We start from the raw sequence: 20,849 nt of genomic DNA, 5'->3' as shown, positions 1-20,849 counted from the left end.
TTAAGTAATTTTAAATTTTAAAATTACTTATTCGTATTTATAATTTCTTAAGTGAGTAAAAAGAGTAATTTTAACACACGAGTATTTAGTTTTTTTTTTTTAAAAAAAAAAGAAAAATTAGCCGTGTAATTAGGGTTGACTTAAAATAGTAGGAAAACTCGGTGTTTCACTGTGATCGCCTCTTTCCTTCTCTCCCGACATCGATTACGACGCTATCGAGCATTGGTTGCAATGCACCGTTTTTTTTACCCCGCAAGGCCCCAAAATTGACATCTTTTGTCTTCAACCCTAACATCCAAAGATCCGTAATCGCCAGTCCCTGCCAACCCCATACTCTCTCTCTTTCTCTCTAGAACTCTAGAACTCTAGAACTCTCCTTTCTCTGTCTATATATCTCTCTTCAATAAACAGAGTCAAATCCTACAAGGAATCACTTCCAAGTCTCATGGCTTTGAAAGGATTCTTCTCAGCGCTGCTTCCATCTCCATTCTAGTAAAAAAGATCATCTTTTTGAAGCCATGATTTGCCTTAACTCACAAATTCCCTTCAAACCAATCACCCAGAGCCACAAGCCTAGAATACTGCAGCCTCTCCATCACCACCTCACACCCGTCTCCTACTCCAACCAAGAACCAACTAGGTCAAGAGGAAGAGGAAGAAGAAGAAGTCACCAATCCAATCATGCCCACATCATAAAGCCCCTTGTTAACCCAATTCAGAAGCCCATGCTCCCCTCTCCCACCAAGATGGTACCAGGGGAAGGGAGTAGCCATGTGGGCATCCACATGTGGGCTCTCTGTGGATTTGGGTATTGGGTGCAGGGGTTCAGGTGCTTTCCGTGGTTAGCCCTTAATTTCCACCTTGCTCATGGCCTTAGCCTCAGCTCATCTACTCTCCAGTTGATGCAGAGCACTGGGAATCTGCCAATGGTGGCAAAGCCCCTCTTTGGAGTCCTTTCTGATGCCATTTCCATTGGGGGTGCTCATAGGCTGCCTTACATCTCCCTTGGAGGTTGCTCCCTTATTGCCTCTTCTTCTCCTTTATTATTATTTTTTTAAAATATTAGTTGGTAGTATCTTTGTTTCCATTGGGTTGATATATTAGATATGATAAAACAAAGTTCTGAAAGAGGAATTATTGGAATCGATAGTTGTTGTTCTTGTTGTTAGGTGCTGCTGTTGAATGTCGATTTATTTGTCCTCTCACAATTTGATCATGGTCCTTAATGCACGAACTTTGTTTCCTCATTCTTAGCTTTTGAGGAATAAATTTATGATGCATTATAAATGTTCTGTACATTCCTTTCTTGAATCAGGTTAAAGGAAGAAATGTAAAGTTCTTTACTTCTTTTAAAAGTTATTCTAAGTTTGATAACTCTGCATCTCAATTTCCTCGTTTGAACTTGTTCTGACTTTAAAAATTACTGCAACTGTGACCTTGTCTATCTGTGGGAGTCGTACAAAATAAGGGTCTAGATTGAGGGCGCACATTTTAGTACAGTATTTAAGTTTAAGGGTCTAGATTGAGGGCGCACATTTTAGTACAGTATTTAAGTTTGAAAGCTCAGTGTCGACTTGACATTGTCAAATTAGTCTCAATAACTTGGCAATCATCACCGTATATTTAAAAGAAGATATCGTTGTCATTAGCTCTCAATATGTTGTTCCTCAGAATCTCCATGGCATGATAGAAGATAGTTTTTTTGATAATTATGGGAGATTATTGGAAATCTAGAAAAGAAGAAACATTTAGAGGAAGAAGACATTAAGAACTCGAGTAGGGATAATGATTCAGTGTATCTTTCTTTTTCATATACTCTAATTGTTCTCAGTTTCATGATGTTACATCTTGGCTGCTAACAAGCTTGAATATCTCCCGCACTTTTACTTTAATTTCTAGTTTTCTAATGCTAAGAAATTAGTTGTTGAATAACTGAATATCAATTATATCATTCTTCAAAGTAGAATTCTGCAGTTACTTTCAGAGAAAAAAGAAGTTCTATTTTCCTAGTGCAAACTTTATGGTGTCTTTTGAATAATACTTAAGCCAAACATCTGTAACATCATTATTCCAAAGATGTTGAACTGCTAAATGAGGATTATGTAATCTTATAGAACAGTGTTGATATCTTTATCTGCATTCTTGTTAGGACTTAGGAAATTGCATTTAAATCAGAAAATTAATGTATGCAGTACGATCTATATAACTATCAGATTGGTTAAAGAAGAATAAGATATATGAATTGATAATCTCTCTCTCTCTCTCTCTCTCTCTCTCTCTCTCTCTAGTTCTTTCATTGGATTTGACTAATTTGAGATATTTGCAGTTTTTCTGCAACTTATGTCTTGGGGGATGCTTGCCATCATCCCAGTCACAGGGAACATGTTTCCCACTCTAATGGCATGCATTCTTCTTAGTAACCTCGGAGCGTCCTTCACAGAAGTCGTAAGTGACGCTTTTGTTGCGGAGTCCAGTCGAATGCATAAAGTGGGTGAGCTACAGTCTTATGCATTCCTCGCCCTAGCAGCAGGAGGAATCTTGGGCAACTTGTCCGGTGGTTACTTCCTACTAAAAGCTCAAGAGCCAAAGGTCATGTTTCTCACGTTCGCTTTCCTTCTAACATTCCAACTTGCACTTTCCTTGGCTACAAAAGAAACTGTGCTTCACTCCAGACAAAGCTCAGATCATCATATTGTTCGATTTTCCATACCAAATAATATTCACAAGCAATGCTTGAACTTGGTCACAGCAATTAATGAGGAGAGGATCATTTATCCTCTTTTCTGGATGATGGCTTCAGTTGCAGTTGTTCCTGTTCTTTCAGGATCTATGTTCTTTTTCCAGACACATCACCTAAAACTTGACCCTTCTATCATTGGTCTTTCAAAAGTCATTGGACAACTGATGGTTTTATCTGCAACTGCATTCTACAACAGATACTTGAGAAGAGTCCCATTGAGGAGATTGATCTTTGGAGTTCAGATACTATACGCCATCTCCCTTCTGTCAGACCTGATCCTAGTGAAACAAATCAATCTTATGCTTGGGATATCAAATAAAGTTCATGTGCTGTGTCTGTCTGCTCTAGCTGAAGCTATCGCGCAGTTTAAAATACTTCCCTTCTCAGTTCTCTTATCGACTCTCTGTCCATCTGGGTGTGAAGGATCGCTGTTTGCTTTCTTCGCTTCTGCACTTTGTTTGTCATCAATACTAGGTGGCGTCTTTGGTGTTGGATTGTCCAATTTGATTGGGGTGTCTTCAGGAGACTACTCCAGCTTGCCTTTAGGAATCGTATTGCAATTTGTAGCTGCTTTGGTTCCTCTGGGTTGGATATCTTCTCTACCGGCAACATGGGGTGGGGATAAGAAGATAGTTAAGAAGACATGAAGAGATGATGAGCAGGGTGATATATCTCTTGGTGTAACACTAGAAACAAGTTATTTCTTTCCTTCATTACACAGGATTTTTCCTCTCAATTTTGTAGAGCTTTGAAGCAGTCAGATTCCAGCAGATCCTCCTTTTTGTAATTTCAGATGTAAATAGGTAATTATAAATTAGTTTATACAATGTATACCAGTATCTTAAGTGCAGTTTAATTTTCTTTTCCCTGTGCAATGAGTTGAATTCTTTTCGTCACAGTCGAATTCCTCTCTCATATCATAAGCAAAGTAACTTATAGGAATATACTTGGCAAATCTATGGATGTTATGCTGCTTTAAGGGGCTTAGGAACAAGGGATTTTATTGCTTTATTCATCATCAATCTACACTGAAAAGCCTTAGACAATTCCGATAATATCATCAAATTCTGTTATCAAATTTAAAGGAAAAATTATCACCAAATCTTAATTGGTTCCATCATACGAGTTATATCTCATCGCACCTTTCTTTCAGAAGTTCCCAGTAAATAAATTTAATACCCAAAAAAAAATAAGAGATGAATGATAAACAAGATATCCAATTTCATTCTCGATACTTTAAAAGCTTGATCTTGGAATGCAACATGAGGTCAGGTGACTAGTACTTCCGGTAATCTAATTCTCATATCTGATCGGATTTGATCTACTTGGATCGTACATATTAACCGATCCGAAGGAAAATCTCGTCCGAGCCATGACTCCGTTGCCTCCTCCATATTTAAACCCCGTTCCAAAACCTCACACCCACGCCTAATGCCCGTTTCAAAAGCTTCTTCCACTCTCTTCTCCCCTCCTCAATTCCTCCTTCATCTAAAAAATTTCCATGAGACTACCTTGAATTTAGTACCGTTTTCTGGAAGGATGAATCAACACAACTGTCCCAAGGACAGTAGACTGTAAAAGAGGAGCCTGGGCATTAAGTAATAGAAGAACAGATAGCAGCTAAATGAAAACTCTAACTTGGATGACTCACTTTCAGTAGAAGCTACCAAAAAAATTTCAGCAAATCAAAATAGTAATTTAAGATCAGTGATGAATTCTCTTTAGATATAATGTCCTTGATAAAGGTAGTGAAGCCAACTGCGGCCACTGAGCAAGTAACGTAGCTAAAGCCTTGTGTACATGACAATCAGACAATATCGGCTAACTTTTACATTTGGTACATTGAAAATATACGCAGACAAGAAAATAAGATGTGAATGGCATTCACTTTCTTTCGTCTGTTCCTCTTCCAAAGTTGTCTCATTCAGCTAAGAGAGATGACTCGGAATTCGTCGGCCTCAGTTGTTCTCCGAGAACAATGTGGCTGCACGTGAGCTGCAGTTTAAGTGTAAACAAGTAAATGAATTAAGAAATAAATAAGCTTTTTGTTACAAAATAAGATAAAAATGTAATAATACAAGATTTTGTCCAAAACTATCTACCTAGAACGTGGGATACACATCATGCTTGTATTAGCCTCTTAACAGACTTTACATGCCTTACGAGACTCAGCTTATGCCCCAAATTAGTCTCAAAATAATAAAAGTTTAAGATCCTCCTAATGAATTAGCCTACATACACACTTAATCACCCAATCTAACTCATGTAATTCAACTGACTACAAGGAAAAAGTGGAAAACAGTAACTCTGAATCTAAGCATCAGATATACATGTCATCTGGTGCATTGCAGACAGCAGTATCCATCTTATCTATCCTTCATCTCAGACAGCAGTATTCATCTTACCTATCCTCCATTCCCTCTTCAAGGGGTGGTTGGTTGGAGAATTGGACTTCAAGTATTAATGTTATTTCGTACTACTACTTCTAAATCTATGATTCTGTAGAAAATGGAGTACAGAAAAGGAGAGAGGACTTGGAAGGTAGTTACAGAAGAGAATGGAGGGAATGCACACTTTCCCAGTGTTGAGAGAAGTAGATTTAAAATACTAATGGTGGTTGAAAATTGGTTTGATCAAAAATTTTATATCTATTCTTAGTATAAATTGTAATAATACCTTTAAAGTCCCATGCTCTCCAGACAAGTATTAAGGGAATTACATCAGAATCTAATAAAAGAATACCAAAATTCAAAACAGCATCACTTTGCCTCGGTAGATATCATTTAAATTAAGGTTCTATTATTTCTCCTAGCTACACAACTAGGGAGTGATACACCATAAATTTTATTTCTCACATAAAGGTCAATATGTACTCGTGGCCTCTCCTCTACTGTTTAAATCAACTGAAGAAAAATGTAGCACAGATTTTTACGAGTGTGCGCTCGTAAAAGTTGCGAAGATTGAATCGAGACATGGTGAAAGTAATTAATTAAATTTCATGGCACAAGAAAAGATAAAAGTGGCTCTTACGATGAGAGACTATCCCCACACAATATGTAATTAATTGACATCAAGATAATACTAACCTAATACAGGTGGAGTTTGCCTAAGATGGAAAGTCCCTCTTTTCAGTAGAGACTTCGAGTCATGTCCCAAATAAAAAGAACTAAAATATATAGAGCAGTATGACAATGAAGTTACAGTACCATACACTTGTTCTAGGGAGTTAAGTGAAGGAGCATTTATCCAATGAAAGTAAGCAACTCATTAGTTTGCACAGAACGGAAAGTACCTCAGCATTCACTCATTTGTCTTTGACATCCATTACATGAGAAACGTAACTGAATCGGTTATGTACACCCTGTGTATCATAAAAAGTAATCATAGAAATGTAGAATATATTACTTTACAAGATCAACAACTGAAAAGGGAACAGTAAGATAATGTAGAAGGTTCTAGTGACAGTGAAAGAGGTGTACTGGGTCATTTCTCTTCCTCCTCAGAATCTGACTCTGCAAAAACTGTTTCAGGTTGCGTCTCTGCATATGCAGGTGCAATATATTTTGGATCTTTTGCTGCAACATCAGCATATTTAAGTATAGCCTCCCTTGGATCTTCGTCCATCCAGGTCTCCTTGATTAACCCACCTTGCTGCAGTTAACATTGTTAGAACTCGAACATCTAACAATGTATACAAATTTGGTAGCAATAATAAAAGAAAAAGAAAAAATAAATCAGAACTTCAACCTTCAAAAGGTACTGCGTTAACAAGCTGCCTTTAGTAGTACCAACTCTTCCACCGAACCCTGGACCAGTAACGGGAAGTTCTGGTTTGTGGGATTTAAAGGGATCTTTTAGTGCTTTTTCTCGTTGGCGCTTACGACTAGGCTGGTCTCTAAATAAGGGTAAGGCATGTGGGTTGTGAATAACAGGCTGAGCCTCAAAATCATCGATGGACTTTTTCCTAGGTGCTCGTCCAACACATACAAGAGCTCCTCTCTGACTAACAGATGGGTCATACAACACATGAATTCCTCCTTCCTTCTTGTCCCCCACTGTTGCAAAAACCTTCAAAAACATTAAAAATTTGTCAGAATTTCTCCTGTCTCAGATAACATCACAGAAAACAGACTTATGGGATATCCTAGCACATGAATACAATTACGATACAACTCCAATGAATGAGGGCTAGAACTTAACCTGATTAATTTTTGGATGCCAAACACAGCGTATGACACTATATGTTGGAGAAATTCCCACCCTTGATACAAGCTCGAGTTTCCTTCGATCAAAAAAGCACAATAAACCTCCACTTGTACTTTCTTTTTCAACAGAAGTCCCAGTAAGGATTAGTTGTTCATCAGGACTGAATACCACATTTGTCTGAGCATAATGATTAGGCAAATCTTCAAATGCTTTAACAGGACTTTTCATCTGTCGCAAATCCCATACCTATGCATAATAAACAGAAGATCTTTGTTTGCATCCAAAATTATGTTTCAGAAGATAATATCATTTTCACTATGTAGTGTCGGTTGCCCAAAATAAAATATCTGAAGTTTCCAAACAAGTAAAATAACCTTAAGAGTATTATCAGTGCTCCGTGACACGAGAATATGTCCATCTACAGAAAACTTAAGCCCAGTGATATCATCATCATGTGCTTTCCCAACATGTATATCTGGTCTGCTTCCCCACCCAGTCTTAATGCTCCATAACTGAAAATATAAGCCAGCTTTTTGGTGGATAAGCATATCACAATTTCAGCAGAAAAAAATATAAAAAAAGAAGAAAATATTACCATGATAATGGCATTTAATGAAACAAAATAATGGCATTGCATAATTTGTCTACAGTGAATTTATGATTAAGAAAAGTTACTGATCACACTGCACCTGTATGGAACCATCTCCAATGCCACCAACAATTCGCTTGCCTTCATGATCCCATGCACATGTTGTGACTGGTATTCTCGCTGGCCTTGCAAGCTTAGGTTTGACAACCTATCATGAATGACATTATTCCAATGAACTTGATCGTATATATGTTAAGAGTTCATTTGCGAACTAAAATCATTGGAAAGGGATAAGATTAAACAAAGTGTAGATGCCCTTCAATAGAAACTCTAAATAACATGCAGGAGACAATTTTGGCAACATACAATTAACCAGACACTCTTCTAGATCACCCAATTGTTGGGGAAAAAAGAAGAGACAGTTTTACCTATTACTTCTTAATCATATAATTACCCAAAATTCTGACAGATATTCTAATCTTACTAAGCAACAACATAATCCATACCTGCTTTTGACTTTTGAAATCTGCTACATCCCATATACGCAAAGATCCGTCTTCTGATGAAGTTAAAATAGATTCCTTTGATTTGGGGTTCCACTCTCCACAAGTTAAACCAGAGATGTGACCCTTGGTATTCTTCAAATCACGTATATACATGTCTCCTTTAATGAACTCACCTAAGGTAAGCCCATCACGATCATAAATCTGAGGTGAAGCTATAACATTTGTCAATTATCTATATAAAATGATAACTATCAAAAGCAAAAACAAAGTACTTCTGACACTTATATAGGTTCCATGAGAAAAGCAGGACACCTTAGCTTGTGCTGAACCCGTTACACACAAGAATCGGTCAGCTGTTGGGCTCCAGCTTAAGCTTCGAACTTGGTGTCCCTCACAGGGTTCTAGTTGCCTGAATGATTGCAACTTTGAATTCATCCCTTGGAAATCGTACATCCGTACTGTGTAGTCATAGCTACCAGAAATGACTCTTGATCCGGAATGGTCAACAGCGAGAGCTGAGACAACCTACAAGAAATGTTAGAGAAAAGATCAATCATTAGGATTATCGTTGGGTTAAATAGTGAAACATAAGGGAAGGGTAATGCATTTCTATAAGGGAGTCGTCTTCATAGATTAAAAACAGATTAAATGGTCAAAGATTTTCACCATAGTTAGATCAGTTTTATCACTCATGGTTGAGAGTTAAATATATGCTATCTAATAATCACAGCTCAACATTGCATCACAAAAAGGAAGTGCGACAAATAGACATACCTAGAAAGAAATGTGATAGTGATAATATGTTCTTATTTTTATCAAATCCTCGCCTCAATGAAAATATAAATTTTCAGCCTTTTGGTCATCAAAGAGTTAAACATAGCTTAAAAGAATCAATGCCATTATGTAGAATTTAATATCATGTTCGAGTGATAGTTGAGAGATAAACTCCATCAAACATACATGAAATTACACCAACGGAAGTCGATCTTCTCCCTTTTCGGGCGACATCTATCTGAGTTTGTTAAACTAACATATTCTAGACTTCATTAACAATATCTTAACCCATAAATTCATCATGTGTACGAAACACGACATTTTGATGTTAAGCCTTGTCAAGGTTTAAATATCAAATTGAGGTAACGGCCTACACATAAAAATAAAAATAAATATATTAAACCATGAATTAATCGTCATATTTTCTTGGCCAGAAAACTTCTTTTTTATCTATCGACGTAGATTTGAGTACCTTTGTATGCCCTCTGAGCACGATCTCGTTGCTCGTCGGAATCCGACGCAAATCCTGTGGCAACTGATCGCCATCGTCGTCGTCGAAGTCATCATCCGACTCGTCAGCTGTATCCTGATCCGAAGGCCCCTTTGGGAGCGGTCTTGGGGGGCCAATTATCTCATCTTCCTCGTCCGCCTTGTAGGCTGCCGCCGGAGGCGGACGCGGAGGGCCAATCATGACGCCGTCGGTTTCATCCGCGGCGGCGGCAGAGGAGGAAGCTTGCTTCTCGTGTACGGAATTAGGGTTAGGGTTCACGGTTGCGCGACGAGTGGCGGAGTGGACAGTGGAGGGGTGGGCTTGGGGCTTCGAGGGCTTCCCGAAGGATAGAGGAAACTGTGCCCTAATCGCCTCGTCCATCTCTCCTTCCATCCTCTCTCTCTCTCTCTCTCTCTCCCCTCTCTCTCTTTCTCTCTCTCTCGGTGTGAAGGTCGGCTAGCTTTTAGTGACTCATGAGCTATTTACACCCTAGAATAAAAGAATTTTGCATTTAACACCTTCTTCTTTTATCCCCGACGTTGCAATTTAAACCCTACAAACACTTCTATTTGCATTCAACAAATTTTCGTTTTAAACCTTATATTATTTTATTCACGATTCAACCCCAATAGTTCCGATAAATCCTGCAAAAGCCCTCTCTCTCTCTCTCTCTCTCTCTCTCTCTCTCTCTCTCTCCCTCCCTCCCTCCCCTGCTGCAAACTCCATTCTTCTAGTTCTTCACTTTTTAAGTCAAAATTACTACGAGACCCGAAATTCCAATTGTTTGATAAAAAATTTGGATTGTGTGTGAAATTTTAAATTCCAAATTTCTACAATCATGAAACTTCCGACTGCTACAAGCAACAATTAAACTCTCCAAAGAGATGACCATTATACAACCAACAACAACACGTAAATCAAAACACATACATGCAGCCACTACCATACTCTATTCTACCACAATCCTAAATTACAGTCCCCTTTGGTTCAGCTGCCGGTCCACCGCCCATGCCGTAATCCGGATCCCTGTAACCCGGCCCGTACGAACTGCTATACATCCCTGCGTGCAGAACCAACACGTAGAGAAGCTGGGTGAAGGCCAGTATTATGACAAACGCCTCCAACACCCTCAGCCTCCACCCTCTGTGCCCTCCTATGGCTATCTCCTTGCATGCCAACCTGCAAACCCAATCAAGAAAAAATATATTATATATTATATATTTAAAAGGATTGCTTCAAATTCTAACGTATTGCAGAACGTCGAAGAATCTTTACCCAAAAGCCAAGGCAGTGACGGCCCATGCAATGACGGCGGACGAGGCGGCGGCCGCGAGGCTGTCGTTCCTCCAGGCGCGGACGTGGTTGGCGCCGGCGAGCTTCGACGCGACCCCGATCACGCCGGCGAGGATGGCGAATACGAGGAAGTAGAAGGTCGCGCCATTGCCCGCCACCCCTGGATCAAATTAATTTTGATGATTGTTAGTGCAAGCTTAAAGGGTTAGGTAACGGCGCAACGATAAGAATAGTTCACACACATATATATATTATATACCAGGGTAGTTAGTCTGGCCATTGATGAAGTGGTTCAGATTCCAACTCGCAAAGCCCACCACTATTACGTACATGATTAGATTCAGAGACACCAACGGAGCTGCTACGTTTCTCCCACCAGCTCTAGCCATTCTTGCCAATTAATCTCCGTGTTCTTGGCATCAGAGAAGAGGAGAGAAGCATAAATAGGATGAAGGTTGTGAGCACGGCAATTTACACGTGTTGAGACGAACGTATGAGCTCGGAGTTCGCCAACTCCTTGGCTACTCTGGTTTGCTTACAGGTGGTCGGACACGTGTCCCCCGGTTCTTACGTGCACCGCCACCGTCTTCTTCGCATGGTTGTAGATCGTCTGTTATCCCGGTCGCAGAGAATCCTTCTTGCTAGTTTTTGATTGGTTCTATTCGACTGTAACCAGCCATGCGCTGCCGAGTGTTTGGTTGTAGTAGATCTGTGCACTTCGGGCTGTAGAGACTATCGGCTGCCACGTCACCTTCGGATAATCTTTAACTAGGTTTTAAGCATCTCTATAGAAGATTACGGATTAAGAATAAACAATGGTAGATAACTTGTAATCTTAGAAATCTAAGAGTAACGTCGAGGGATATAATACAAATATATAGTACATGAAAAATAATAGTTATAAGGCAAGACCAAGTTATCCTAACGTTATCGATTTAATCGAAGCACCGTTAAATATTTAGTTTTTTCTTTAAAAATTAATAATTTATTAGCACTAGCATTTATAGTCATAAGTAAATTATTAAATAATCAAACTATCTGTCTATTTTTAGATTAGATTGAGTTTCTACGGGTTTATGAAAACGGACTTTAACCGTGGAATGTCAAGTGTTTAAGTTTATAATTAAGAGGATAAAATAATAATAATTTACGATAATTTTAAAATACAAGGAAAGGTATAAGTTAGTAATTAGCTGATATTTAAGGGTTTTTTTATTATTAATTTTATATTTTAACAGCCTGTGAGATGGAGAGACTTTTCTGGGTAGGATTCTGTGGGCACGTCAAATTTCACTATCAAAATTCCTCCCAAGTCTCAACGTCTATTAACTAATTTTTTAATTAATAAACGGCTATTAACTATTAATTAATCCCGCTTGCGTCGCTCCAAATCTAATCTCCCTAGATCTGCTGCTCTGACAGGCGCACCAAACTCTATTTACCGACTCGGTCTTATTCATTTCTCTTTTCTTCACAGTGAGAACCCGGGATCCCTCATCGGTCCTTCTCCCGTACAGAAATACCACTCCTTTCTCGATCTGGATCTCGATCTTGATATCTTCCGAACTGTCTCTCTCTCTCTCTCTCTCTCTCTCTCTCTCTCTCTCTCTCTCTCTTTCGTATTCTTGCTGATGCTGATACCGAATCGGGAGCTCGAAGTTGCCGACGACATGGTAATCTCTAAACCGTTGAGATTTTAGCTGCCGTGAAGAGATTTAAGTCGTTTATTTCTTTAAAGGTCGTCAATTTGGTTGTGTAGAGTTTGTCCATTGCTGTTGACCCCGAAGACGGCGAGTGCACGGATGGTTATTGAAGAAAAGCCCAAGAGGAGAAGACTGCGGCCGGCATAAGCAGTCTTTGAAACCAAATCGTGGGCTGTGAGCTTTTCAGGTGCTTGATAAATTCGATTAACTAGCTTCGTGGTTTTGCTTGGTACTGAAATTTTTGACGCGGATGCTCTTCTTTGTTACGATCATTAGTTTTAGGGCTTGTGGGCATTTCATATTTCAACTTCAATATGCACTCAGGGTAGAGTTACTATTGATAATGTTTTGGATAATTGTGGGCTTTAGGGAATCTTGGTATTGTGGTACTCAACTTCAAGGTGCCTCCTTGGTTTTCCTTTTGATGCCAAAGATTAAAACTTTGCAAAATCTGAATATGTGAGATTCAACTTCAAGATATGGTTTTGCTAATGGTGTTGAATGAGGGCTACCTTTCGCATGTGGGTTTGAGCAAGTTTATTTTGTCTTGCCATGCCCTCTCTTTAATCTGTAAACTCTTTTGGAAATTTTTTCCCAACACCTGTTATGTGATTTTGAGCTTCATATGTTCTCTTTCTCGTTGATCAGTGATTCATGCATTATATACGTCTGTCCAAATGATTAACTGCTGGTGCCATTTTATTGTGAATCATCTCCACTTGTTAAACCTCAAACTGTCCTTGATTCTTGTATGCATTCAAAACTTTTACTATTTAAGGTTCTTCTTCTTGTTGGTGATGAGAGAACTCATTAATTTCTACCTTGCTTTTTAAGATTGTTCAGTTTGTCTAGAGATTCGGGTGCTAATATTAGGGCATGTCTGTCTTCTCTATGTTTTAAGGAAAACATCCTCCTTCCCCTTCCAAAGTTATAGATATTGCTTAATAGCACCATGCTGAAGTGAATTGATGCCTAAACTGATGGAAGTTGGTCAGTTATATTGCTGCCACCTGTTACTGCTGATTTCCAATTACTAGTGTATCCTGTGCTAGTCTTTTTTGCTTTTACCAGCGCTACTTCAATAATGTTGATACTAATGTTGCTCCATTTCTCATCACTTCTTTTATGACTTGTATTACTAAAATACTATTGTTTTGAAGTAACGGACTGATCATGGAACTGAAAAGTTAAATTGATCTGTTATATTAGATACTTCACAAACTTTGATAATGGTAGGGTGGAATTTTTGGAGACTGCTTACTCATTTTATTGCATTTAATTTGTCTTTGCAACGATTATTCATAATTTATGTTGAATTTTGCTGATTTTATGCATCAATTTAGCACTTTGGGAGATTGGCAATAAAGCAATCAGACAGCAAGACCCTAATCTACTATTCTCCATATACAATCTGCACTTCTTCCAGTCTGCTAAGCTTGTGGAATGGTTCCTATCTTTCTTCCGAAATTATGATGTAGATCATGCCATGTACTTTTAAGATGATCGTGATATTCTCTTCCGGCTGTCAAAAAGAGATTCCTAACCATCATTATTTGAGACAACCTTTTCATGATTTACAATCCTTCTCTGGAAAGCATCTTTGTCCATTGGGCTTGACCAAAGGTAGCAGTCTGATTTTGTTTTATGTGTATTAGGATGGTCTCTATGTGGGAGCTGTTGCTTCTAAAGAAGACAAGTGAACAGTAAAGTTAGGCATGTGGTCAGAAAATTTTGAGGGTCACAAAGTTCCAATGGAAAGTAGAAAAGATGCAGCTGGTGCTGCAGGCCAAAGGTTTGCACAAGGTTCATCTAATTTGACTAATGCCAGTGCCAGGTTACGTGAGTTTAGTGTCACAGGTGGTATTGGTCCTATTCTGAATTATTCAAGTCAGACTGGTGAGGAGTTTTCTCTTGAATTCATGAGAGAACGAGCAATATCCAAGAAGCATATGGTCCCAAGTACGTCTGCGGACCAGAATATTGGCATTGGTTACATGGGCTTGAGAGGTACACTTGGAGCATCACAAACAGGATCAGAAAGTGGAAAAGATGGTCCATCTTTAACAAATGCAAGTAATCAGGCATTAAAGGAGATTGAAAAGAAGAGTGTCTCTGAAAGTGAAAATAAAGGTCGCTACACATCAGCAAGATTAGCACCACGAGCCTTTTCTGGTGATGTAAGTAACCGAGGCAGTTCTCAGGTTTATACTTCTTCTGAGGCTTCTGATATATCTGCCAAAAAGATGAAATTTCTCTGCAGTTTTGGAGGCAAAATTTTACCGCGACCAAAGGATGGAAAGCTTAGGTATGTTGGTGGTGATACACGCATTCTCCGAATAAGTTGGGATATTTCCTGGCAAGAACTCATGCAAAAGACAACAGGCATCTCTAACCAGCCTCATATGATTAAATATCAATTACCAGGTGAGGACCTTGATGCCTTGATCTCTGTGTCCTGTGATGAAGATTTGAGAAATATGATGGAGGAATGTAGTGTTCTAGAAGGTGGCGAGGGATCACAGAAACTTAGGATGTTTTTGTTTTCTTCATCTGATTTTGATGACATAAACTTCAGCATGGGAAGTATGGAAGGAGATTCTGAAGTTCAATATGTTGTTGCTGTCAATGGGATGGATGTTGGAGCTGCAAAAACTTCAAGTGGACATGGCTTGGCAAGTACATCCGCAAGTGATTTGGATCAGTTGCTCAATCTGAATTCGGATAGTGACCGTGCAAATATAAGCAGAGAAGCAACTGATTTGGCTGGAATTCCTCCAGCATCTTTGATGCCTCCCACTATGATATCCACACAAATGCAAACAAATTCGTCCAGTGACTATGATACACATTTCCAATCCTTTCAGGGCCATGGAATGCAATATCTGGAAGGTGCTCATTATGCATACACAGCCATTCGCCCTCCTGACAGATTTTACAACATTAATAGCAGGGATTCGATACCTCTATCTGTACCTTCTGATTATGGATATAGTTCGCAGTATACACCCAATATAGGAAGTTCTGTTGCAATGCCACCCTATGATCTATCTTTTAAGCAGGGTGCGCCTGAGGGGCTGTCTGGGAGCAAACGAGTTCATGAGCAAGACACATTACCGAAAGAGGAAAAACAACCAATCGACGGTATGCCTTCAGAGAAAAATAGAATGGAGCACATCCAATCTCTAGAAAACTTCAATGCTCCCATGCATCATCATGATGCTTCGGTTTCCAATCATATGCACACAGAAGTATCATCTATTGCTTCTGCACAGGAGGACTTAGCATCTTTACTGCCGCTAAAAGTTAATGGGAAGCATCTAGAGGCTGCACAAGTTTCAATGGCAGCTAATACTGTGCCTGCTGGTCAGGGTTGTGAATTCAGTGAAGATGATCGCTACTCATCGGGTGGGGCTCTTACATCTGGATTTTCTGACTATGAGGCAGATATGACTGATCATAGTTACAATGACACACCTTGCCCTGCAAGAGTCTATCATTCTGAGATGATTCCAAGGGAGCAGCCAGAGTTCCTGAATAGACTATCAAAGTCTGATGATTCTCTTGGTTCCCAGTTTCTAATACTTCATTCACGATCTGATGTAGCTAAGGAACCTATTGCAGAAGCAGTTGATCCTGCACTTGAAGGTCTTCCTGCATCTCAGATTGAGAAAACTTCTATAGCAGAAAAAACATCAAACCTTAGTCCTCCAGCTATCGGAGATGGTTCGAGGCAGTTCAGTGGATATAAAGAACTGGCTGAAATGAGAATTCAGATGAATCAGTATGAAACCATCTCTTCTCCAGAAGGTTCTGACACTGTGAAATTTCCTTGCTCACCAGCACTTATTAAGGAACAAGCTGATACCAGTGATGACCGAAGACATAAAATAGAGTTGAAGATGCCAAAAGCTGAGCTGAACAGTGCACCTTTGACCACCATTGTTGGTCAGACCATTGATGAAGATAGGATCTCAGATGAGACAAGCACCGGTACCAGACACATTCAGAAAACTACAGTTGGTGAAACAGATATGGCCAAAAGTAAATTGAAAGAGCCAACAAAGGATGTAACTGAGACAGGTGCTGACATTAAGCAGCAGGAAGGTACTGCTATCGTGCTACCTAATATCAGCTGGGAGGAAATAACTGCAAAGGCTGCATACCCCATTGATGTTGATCATGACTCTGATTTGCCCTGGTTAGGGAGCTCTTCTATACCAATTTCTCAAGAAGAATCTTTGGCTCCTAACACAGAGAAGAGAGATATTCTTATTGATATTAATGATCGATTCCCCCCTGATATACTCTCTGATTTCTTTTCGAAGGCTAGAATTGCTGCAGAATATTCAAGCATAAGTCCTTTGCGTAAAGATGATATTGGTCTCAGCTTGAAGATGCAGAATGATGAACCTAAGCGCTGGTCTTTCTTTAGAAATCTTGCCCAAGATGAATTTAAACGCAAAGATGTTTCTCTTATGGATTTGGACCATACTGATTACGCATCTCTCTTACCAAAGATAGAGGGGACAGTTCCCAGATCTTATCAGTTTGCAGGTGTGCAGAATTTAAATCAAATGGGTCCTCAAATTGATTTAGAGGAGGAAATGCAACAAGAACCTTCTAGCACCACCGTACAGGATTCCAACATTGTGCACCCGGGTTATATATCATCACAGGTTGGCCATCCACATTTAATAGAAAAGGGTGGTGAAGTTTTGCAGGGCGAGAATCCTTTAACGAAGGTGGCAAAGAACCAAAATGAGCCTATCTCAGAATATGAGGTATCTGTCTCTGCATAGTAGAAGTCATCTGTGATTACACTGTAGAAGCATTAACTGTAAGAAGAAACATTTTTGCCCTTCAGGAACTTAAATTTGAGGATGTGGAAGCTGCTGGACCAATTCTAGATGCCTCCTTGGCTGATATTGATCTTAGTGATTTGCAGGTATGATCATTTCATTTTTTCAACAGAGCTCAAATTTTCTGAATCTGAGCACTGCTTTATTTCCAATAAGCTCTTGATAGTTGATACTTGTCGATAATGCCTTCTACAATATATTCTATGTTACAAAATAATATTGAAGAAGAGCTGCTTGCTATCACAGTATCACTGCCATCAGTATTGACAGTTTAATTTCCTTTTTCTTTTCTTCTTTTTCAGTTTTATTGGCACCAATTCTTTCAGATATTTCTAGCTGCAGTATCATTTCTCGCTGATAACTAGTATCTAATAAGTAGATGAGGGTTCAGGGAGTATCTACTAGGATTCCAACTATTTCTGGACATTAGTTCTGCTACTAAAACATTCATGTTCTTGGCCTGAGAAGAGTTAATTTCTTGAATCTCGAGTATGCAAGCATATCAAATAATTGTTCAAACATTAATTGTGTATATATATATAATTGAACAATTATTTGATATGCTTGCATACTCGAGATCAAGAAATTAACTCTTCTCAGGCCAAGAACATGAATGTTTTAGTTGCAGAACTAATGTCCAGAAATAGTTGGAATCCTAGTAGATACTCCCTGAACCCTCATCTATTTATTAGATACTAGTTATCAGCGAGAAATGATACTGCAGCTAGAAATATCTGAAAGAATTGGTGATATATATATGTATGTATACCAGTTAAATTTAGTTGAGTTTCTTTGTTGTTATTTGCGTGTTGTTGCATTATCAAAAGTCAAGAAAAGACTGGAGTGCCATGTGGAGCACCTTCAGTCATGATAGTAACAATTGTTGATTATATGATGTGTATTCTTGAACTTACAAGTGAGATGTCAGCAGATCATAAAGAACGAGGATCTTGAAGAGCTTAGAGAACTGGGTTCTGGCACATTTGGAACTGTATATCATGGAAAATGGAGGGGCACAGATGTGGCCATTAAACGGATAAAGAAGAGCTGCTTTACAGGTCGATCATCTGAGCAAGAAAGATTGGTAAGCTATCCATTTTTTAAATTATCTTTTTAAAATATATTGCATCTCTCTTTTCCTACAGATTGTTGTGTATGAACAACTCAGGGATCCAATATTAAAGTATCCGATTTGTTGTTACAATTTACAAAATACACATTTTGCAGACACTTGAATTCTGGCGAGAAGCTGAGATTCTTTCAAAGCTTCATCATCCAAATGTTGTGGCTTTCTATGGAGTTGTGCAAGATGGGCCAGGTGGCACCTTAGCAACTGTCACAGAATTCATGGTTAATGGTTCTCTTCGGCACGTCTTGCTGAGGAAGGACAAGTAAGTTCTTGCTGGTGCCTGTTTTTGAGCTTATTCAATTGGTCTATTTTAATTGACATTGACTTTGAAATGGAAAGGTATCTTGATCGTCGTAAACGGCTTATAATAGCGATGGATGCAGCCTTTGGAATGGAATATCTGCATTCCAAAAATATTGTACACTTTGATTTGAAATGTGATAACTTGCTTGTAAACCTCAAAGATCAATCACGTCCTATTTGTAAGGTGAGTTGCATATAGACTTGTAAGTCCATTTAGATAACTGATTATTTGTTTTATTACAATAACTACTGCATTTATATGCCTCAAGTTGGGTATCCTTGCACAAGTACTAAGTAGAACCAACATATTGGCTGATCTCTAGTAAAATGTTGACTTTGAGCGTTAAATGTTTCTATCCAGGTAGGTGATTTTGGGTTGTCAAAAATCAAAAGAAATACTCTGGTTTCTGGTGGTGTCAGAGGAACACTGCCATGGATGGCCCCAGAACTATTAAATGGAAGCAGTAACAAGGTGTCTGAAAAGGTAGCCATGAGATCCTTTTTCTTCCTCTATATGATGGTTAACAACTTATTTTTTGTGTGCTTGAGTGCAGTTAAGATGTAAGGTCCCTTATAATAAATGTATATCTTGCTTTACAAAAGAATCATTTCTATGCATCTAAAGGCACTCAGAAATGAAGCTAATGCTACTTTTCAGGTTCTCCAATTCTTATCATTTTGTTACAATCATAATACAAATTTGCAGGTTGATGTATTCTCCTTTGGCATTGTCATGTGGGAAATTCTCACTGGGGAGGAACCTTATGCCAATATGCACTATGGCGCAATTATAGGTATGCTGATTCTGCTACATTTTTTTCAAGATATGCCTAGCGGGTGTCTGTGTCTTGTGATTTGAACTTTCTGTGTGTTCATAAATTTTCCTTATAAGCATGATAACCGCGTTCTAGGAGTTAATATTGTCATAGTATAGCTATTAGTTCTTCTAACATGCAGGAATATGGTTCCCAAAACACAGCTCCAAGTTGAGAAGGCTCTGCGAATAGTCGGAAAACTTGGAACATTTTCATGATTGACTAGTAATAGTCTACAAATCAGTATCCAATTCATGGCTGAAGAAAGAAATTAGAGGACATGAGATTGCAATGAGACCAACAAATCCAATCACCTAAATGATTACAGCTTAGTCTTTTGCAAAAAGAAAAGCCTCCACAAACTCTTGTTCTGAACGTGGAAATGGTCTAGAGGGATGATTATTTTTTCTTTATTTTGGAGGGGGGCGGGGGATTCCTTTTCATTTCTTAGGCAAAACTAAGTAGAGGATCCAAATGAATAGAAAGCCTTGTAAAATTATTAGATGCACTAGAAACTGTCTTCCTTTAACCTATCAAATCTTTTTGAATATTTTTCCTGAAAAGCTATTCCCTCACATAACTGCTCATCTCCGCCCCATGCAGGAGGTATTGTTAACAATACATTGAGGCCACCTGTGCCAGCGACATGCGATCCAGAATGGAAACGAGTAATGGAACAGTGTTGGGCGCCAGATCCAGTGCAGCGGCCATCCTTCACTCAAATAGCTAGCAAGCTACGTTCCATGTCTGTCGCAAGTCAGAGCAAGTTAGCTAAATGATGCCCTAGTATTCCACTTTTTGATAGTCCACCTTCATTTATTCACAGCTTCATTAAACCATATAATTATATTATAGAGTGTAACATAGTGTGGTATATGTACTGTTTTGAATACAGAGACTATCCTGTTGTACGTCTTGTTCTTCTCGAATGTGAGGTTTTGGTCTTGTTTCGGGAACACAAATTTTTGTGAGTTGCACATTGCTCCAAACAGGAATATTATCAGACATTCATCTAATGGTAAACACAACGTTCTAGTTTGTTTTGTGCTGTTTATCTCGGTAGATGCATTTGATTGCTACGTTCTAGTTTTGGGAATTTTCTCACAGATTTGGAAAGAGATATATGATATAGCTGTGTAACTCTTTTAACATTCTTTTTCTCCTTTTCTTCTGTTTGTCTTTTCTAACACACGGTGTGATTATACATATCCTACCAAATGCATATCGTGCATGGATGTTTCACCTTGCTTTTGGAGAGAAGTTGACAAGGAAGAACATAGCTGGGTTAAATAAACAGATCCTCAGTACTTAAAACGACCAAAATAATACAGTTATTCTGAATTGCTGTCACTTTTTCCTCTTCTATTGGAAATAATGTTAATGCTATGCATTCTTCTTGAAATCAAGAGGATAGCAAAAGGCTTGCAAATCTTTGCTAGATT

The 20,849-nt window shown here is 38.8% G+C and overlaps 4 protein-coding genes across 5 annotated transcripts; 2 read left to right on the top strand and 2 right to left on the bottom strand.

Moving 5' to 3' along the window:
- Positions 1–171: 171 nt before the first annotated feature.
- On the top strand, positions 172–3,615 carry LOC140781519 (probable folate-biopterin transporter 9, chloroplastic). Its single transcript, XM_073127529.1, has 2 exons — positions 172–1,011; positions 2,327–3,615. The coding sequence occupies exons 1-2, from the start codon at positions 519–521 to the stop codon at positions 3,385–3,387; spliced, it is 1,554 nt and encodes a 517-aa protein (XP_072983630.1). The 5' UTR covers positions 172–518; the 3' UTR covers positions 3,388–3,615.
- Positions 3,616–4,415: 800 nt separating this feature from the next.
- LOC140781811 (uncharacterized) lies at positions 4,416–9,789 on the bottom strand. Its single transcript, XM_073128049.1, has 10 exons — positions 9,288–9,789; positions 8,354–8,566; positions 8,042–8,242; positions 7,636–7,743; positions 7,321–7,458; positions 6,941–7,192; positions 6,488–6,808; positions 6,220–6,391; positions 6,033–6,101; positions 4,416–4,735 (listed from the first exon to the last, which is right to left on the bottom strand). Exons 1-8 carry the CDS (start codon positions 9,696–9,698, stop codon positions 6,224–6,226), a joined length of 1,812 nt encoding a protein of 603 aa, XP_072984150.1. The 5' UTR covers positions 9,699–9,789; the 3' UTR covers positions 4,416–4,735; positions 6,033–6,101; positions 6,220–6,223.
- A 281-nt stretch (positions 9,790–10,070) lies between these two features.
- On the bottom strand, positions 10,071–11,085 carry LOC140782543 (membrane protein PM19L-like). Its single transcript, XM_073129161.1, has 3 exons — positions 10,858–11,085; positions 10,581–10,758; positions 10,071–10,484 (listed from the first exon to the last, which is right to left on the bottom strand). Exons 1-3 carry the CDS (start codon positions 10,985–10,987, stop codon positions 10,271–10,273), a joined length of 522 nt encoding a protein of 173 aa, XP_072985262.1. The 5' UTR covers positions 10,988–11,085; the 3' UTR covers positions 10,071–10,270.
- Positions 11,086–12,073: 988 nt separating this feature from the next.
- Positions 12,074–20,445, top strand: LOC140781561 (uncharacterized). Of its 2 annotated transcripts, none has more exons than XM_073127587.1 (10): positions 12,074–12,271; positions 12,358–12,488; positions 13,957–17,082; positions 17,166–17,246; positions 18,092–18,244; positions 18,388–18,551; positions 18,629–18,776; positions 18,954–19,076; positions 19,299–19,386; positions 20,011–20,445. In XM_073127587.1, the coding sequence occupies exons 3-10, from the start codon at positions 14,017–14,019 to the stop codon at positions 20,184–20,186; spliced, it is 3,999 nt and encodes a 1,332-aa protein (XP_072983688.1). In that variant the 5' UTR covers positions 12,074–12,271; positions 12,358–12,488; positions 13,957–14,016; the 3' UTR covers positions 20,187–20,445. The 2 variants fall into 2 exon arrangements, with proteins under 2 accessions (XP_072983688.1, XP_072983687.1); XM_073127586.1 differs by having other exon boundaries at positions 13,645–17,082.
- Positions 20,446–20,849: the final 404 nt, after the last annotated feature.

This window comes from Typha latifolia, chromosome 2 (assembly GCF_019914945.1).
Source record: "Typha latifolia isolate L0001 chromosome 2, TyphaL0001v2, whole genome shotgun sequence".
Lineage (NCBI taxonomy): Eukaryota > Viridiplantae > Streptophyta > Magnoliopsida > Poales > Typhaceae > Typha > Typha latifolia.
Note: the sequence above shows the minus strand (reverse complement) of the source record. Positions and strands in the feature narration are given on the sequence as shown.

Excerpts from the sequence above, each read along its gene's own strand:
- LOC140781519 (XM_073127529.1), top strand. The coding sequence starts at position 519 with ATGATTTGCCTTAACTCACAAATTCCCTTCAAACCAATCACCCAGAGC. Across the intron at positions 1,012-2,326 it reads GCCTTACATCTCCCTTGGAG|TTTTTCTGCAACTTATGTCT; the intron begins GTTGCTCCCTTA and ends AGATATTTGCAG.
- LOC140781811 (XM_073128049.1), bottom strand. The coding sequence starts at position 9,698 with ATGGAAGGAGAGATGGACGAGGCGATTAGGGCACAGTTTCCTCTATCC. Across the intron at positions 7,459-7,635 it reads TTGGAGATGGTTCCATACAG|TTATGGAGCATTAAGACTGG; the intron begins GTGCAGTGTGAT and ends TTATATTTTCAG. Across the intron at positions 6,392-6,487 it reads TAACGCAGTACCTTTTGAAG|CAAGGTGGGTTAATCAAGGA; the intron begins GTTGAAGTTCTG and ends TGTTAACTGCAG.
- LOC140782543 (XM_073129161.1), bottom strand. The coding sequence starts at position 10,987 with ATGGCTAGAGCTGGTGGGAGAAACGTAGCAGCTCCGTTGGTGTCTCTG. Across the intron at positions 10,759-10,857 it reads TGGCCAGACTAACTACCCTG|GGGTGGCGGGCAATGGCGCG; the intron begins GTATATAATATA and ends AATTTGATCCAG. Across the intron at positions 10,485-10,580 it reads GTCACTGCCTTGGCTTTTGG|GTTGGCATGCAAGGAGATAG; the intron begins GTAAAGATTCTT and ends TTGGGTTTGCAG.
- LOC140781561 (XM_073127587.1), top strand. The coding sequence starts at position 14,017 with ATGTGGTCAGAAAATTTTGAGGGTCACAAAGTTCCAATGGAAAGTAGA. Across the intron at positions 18,245-18,387 it reads CATCTGAGCAAGAAAGATTG|ACACTTGAATTCTGGCGAGA; the intron begins GTAAGCTATCCA and ends CACATTTTGCAG. Across the intron at positions 18,552-18,628 it reads GTCTTGCTGAGGAAGGACAA|GTATCTTGATCGTCGTAAAC; the intron begins GTAAGTTCTTGC and ends TGAAATGGAAAG.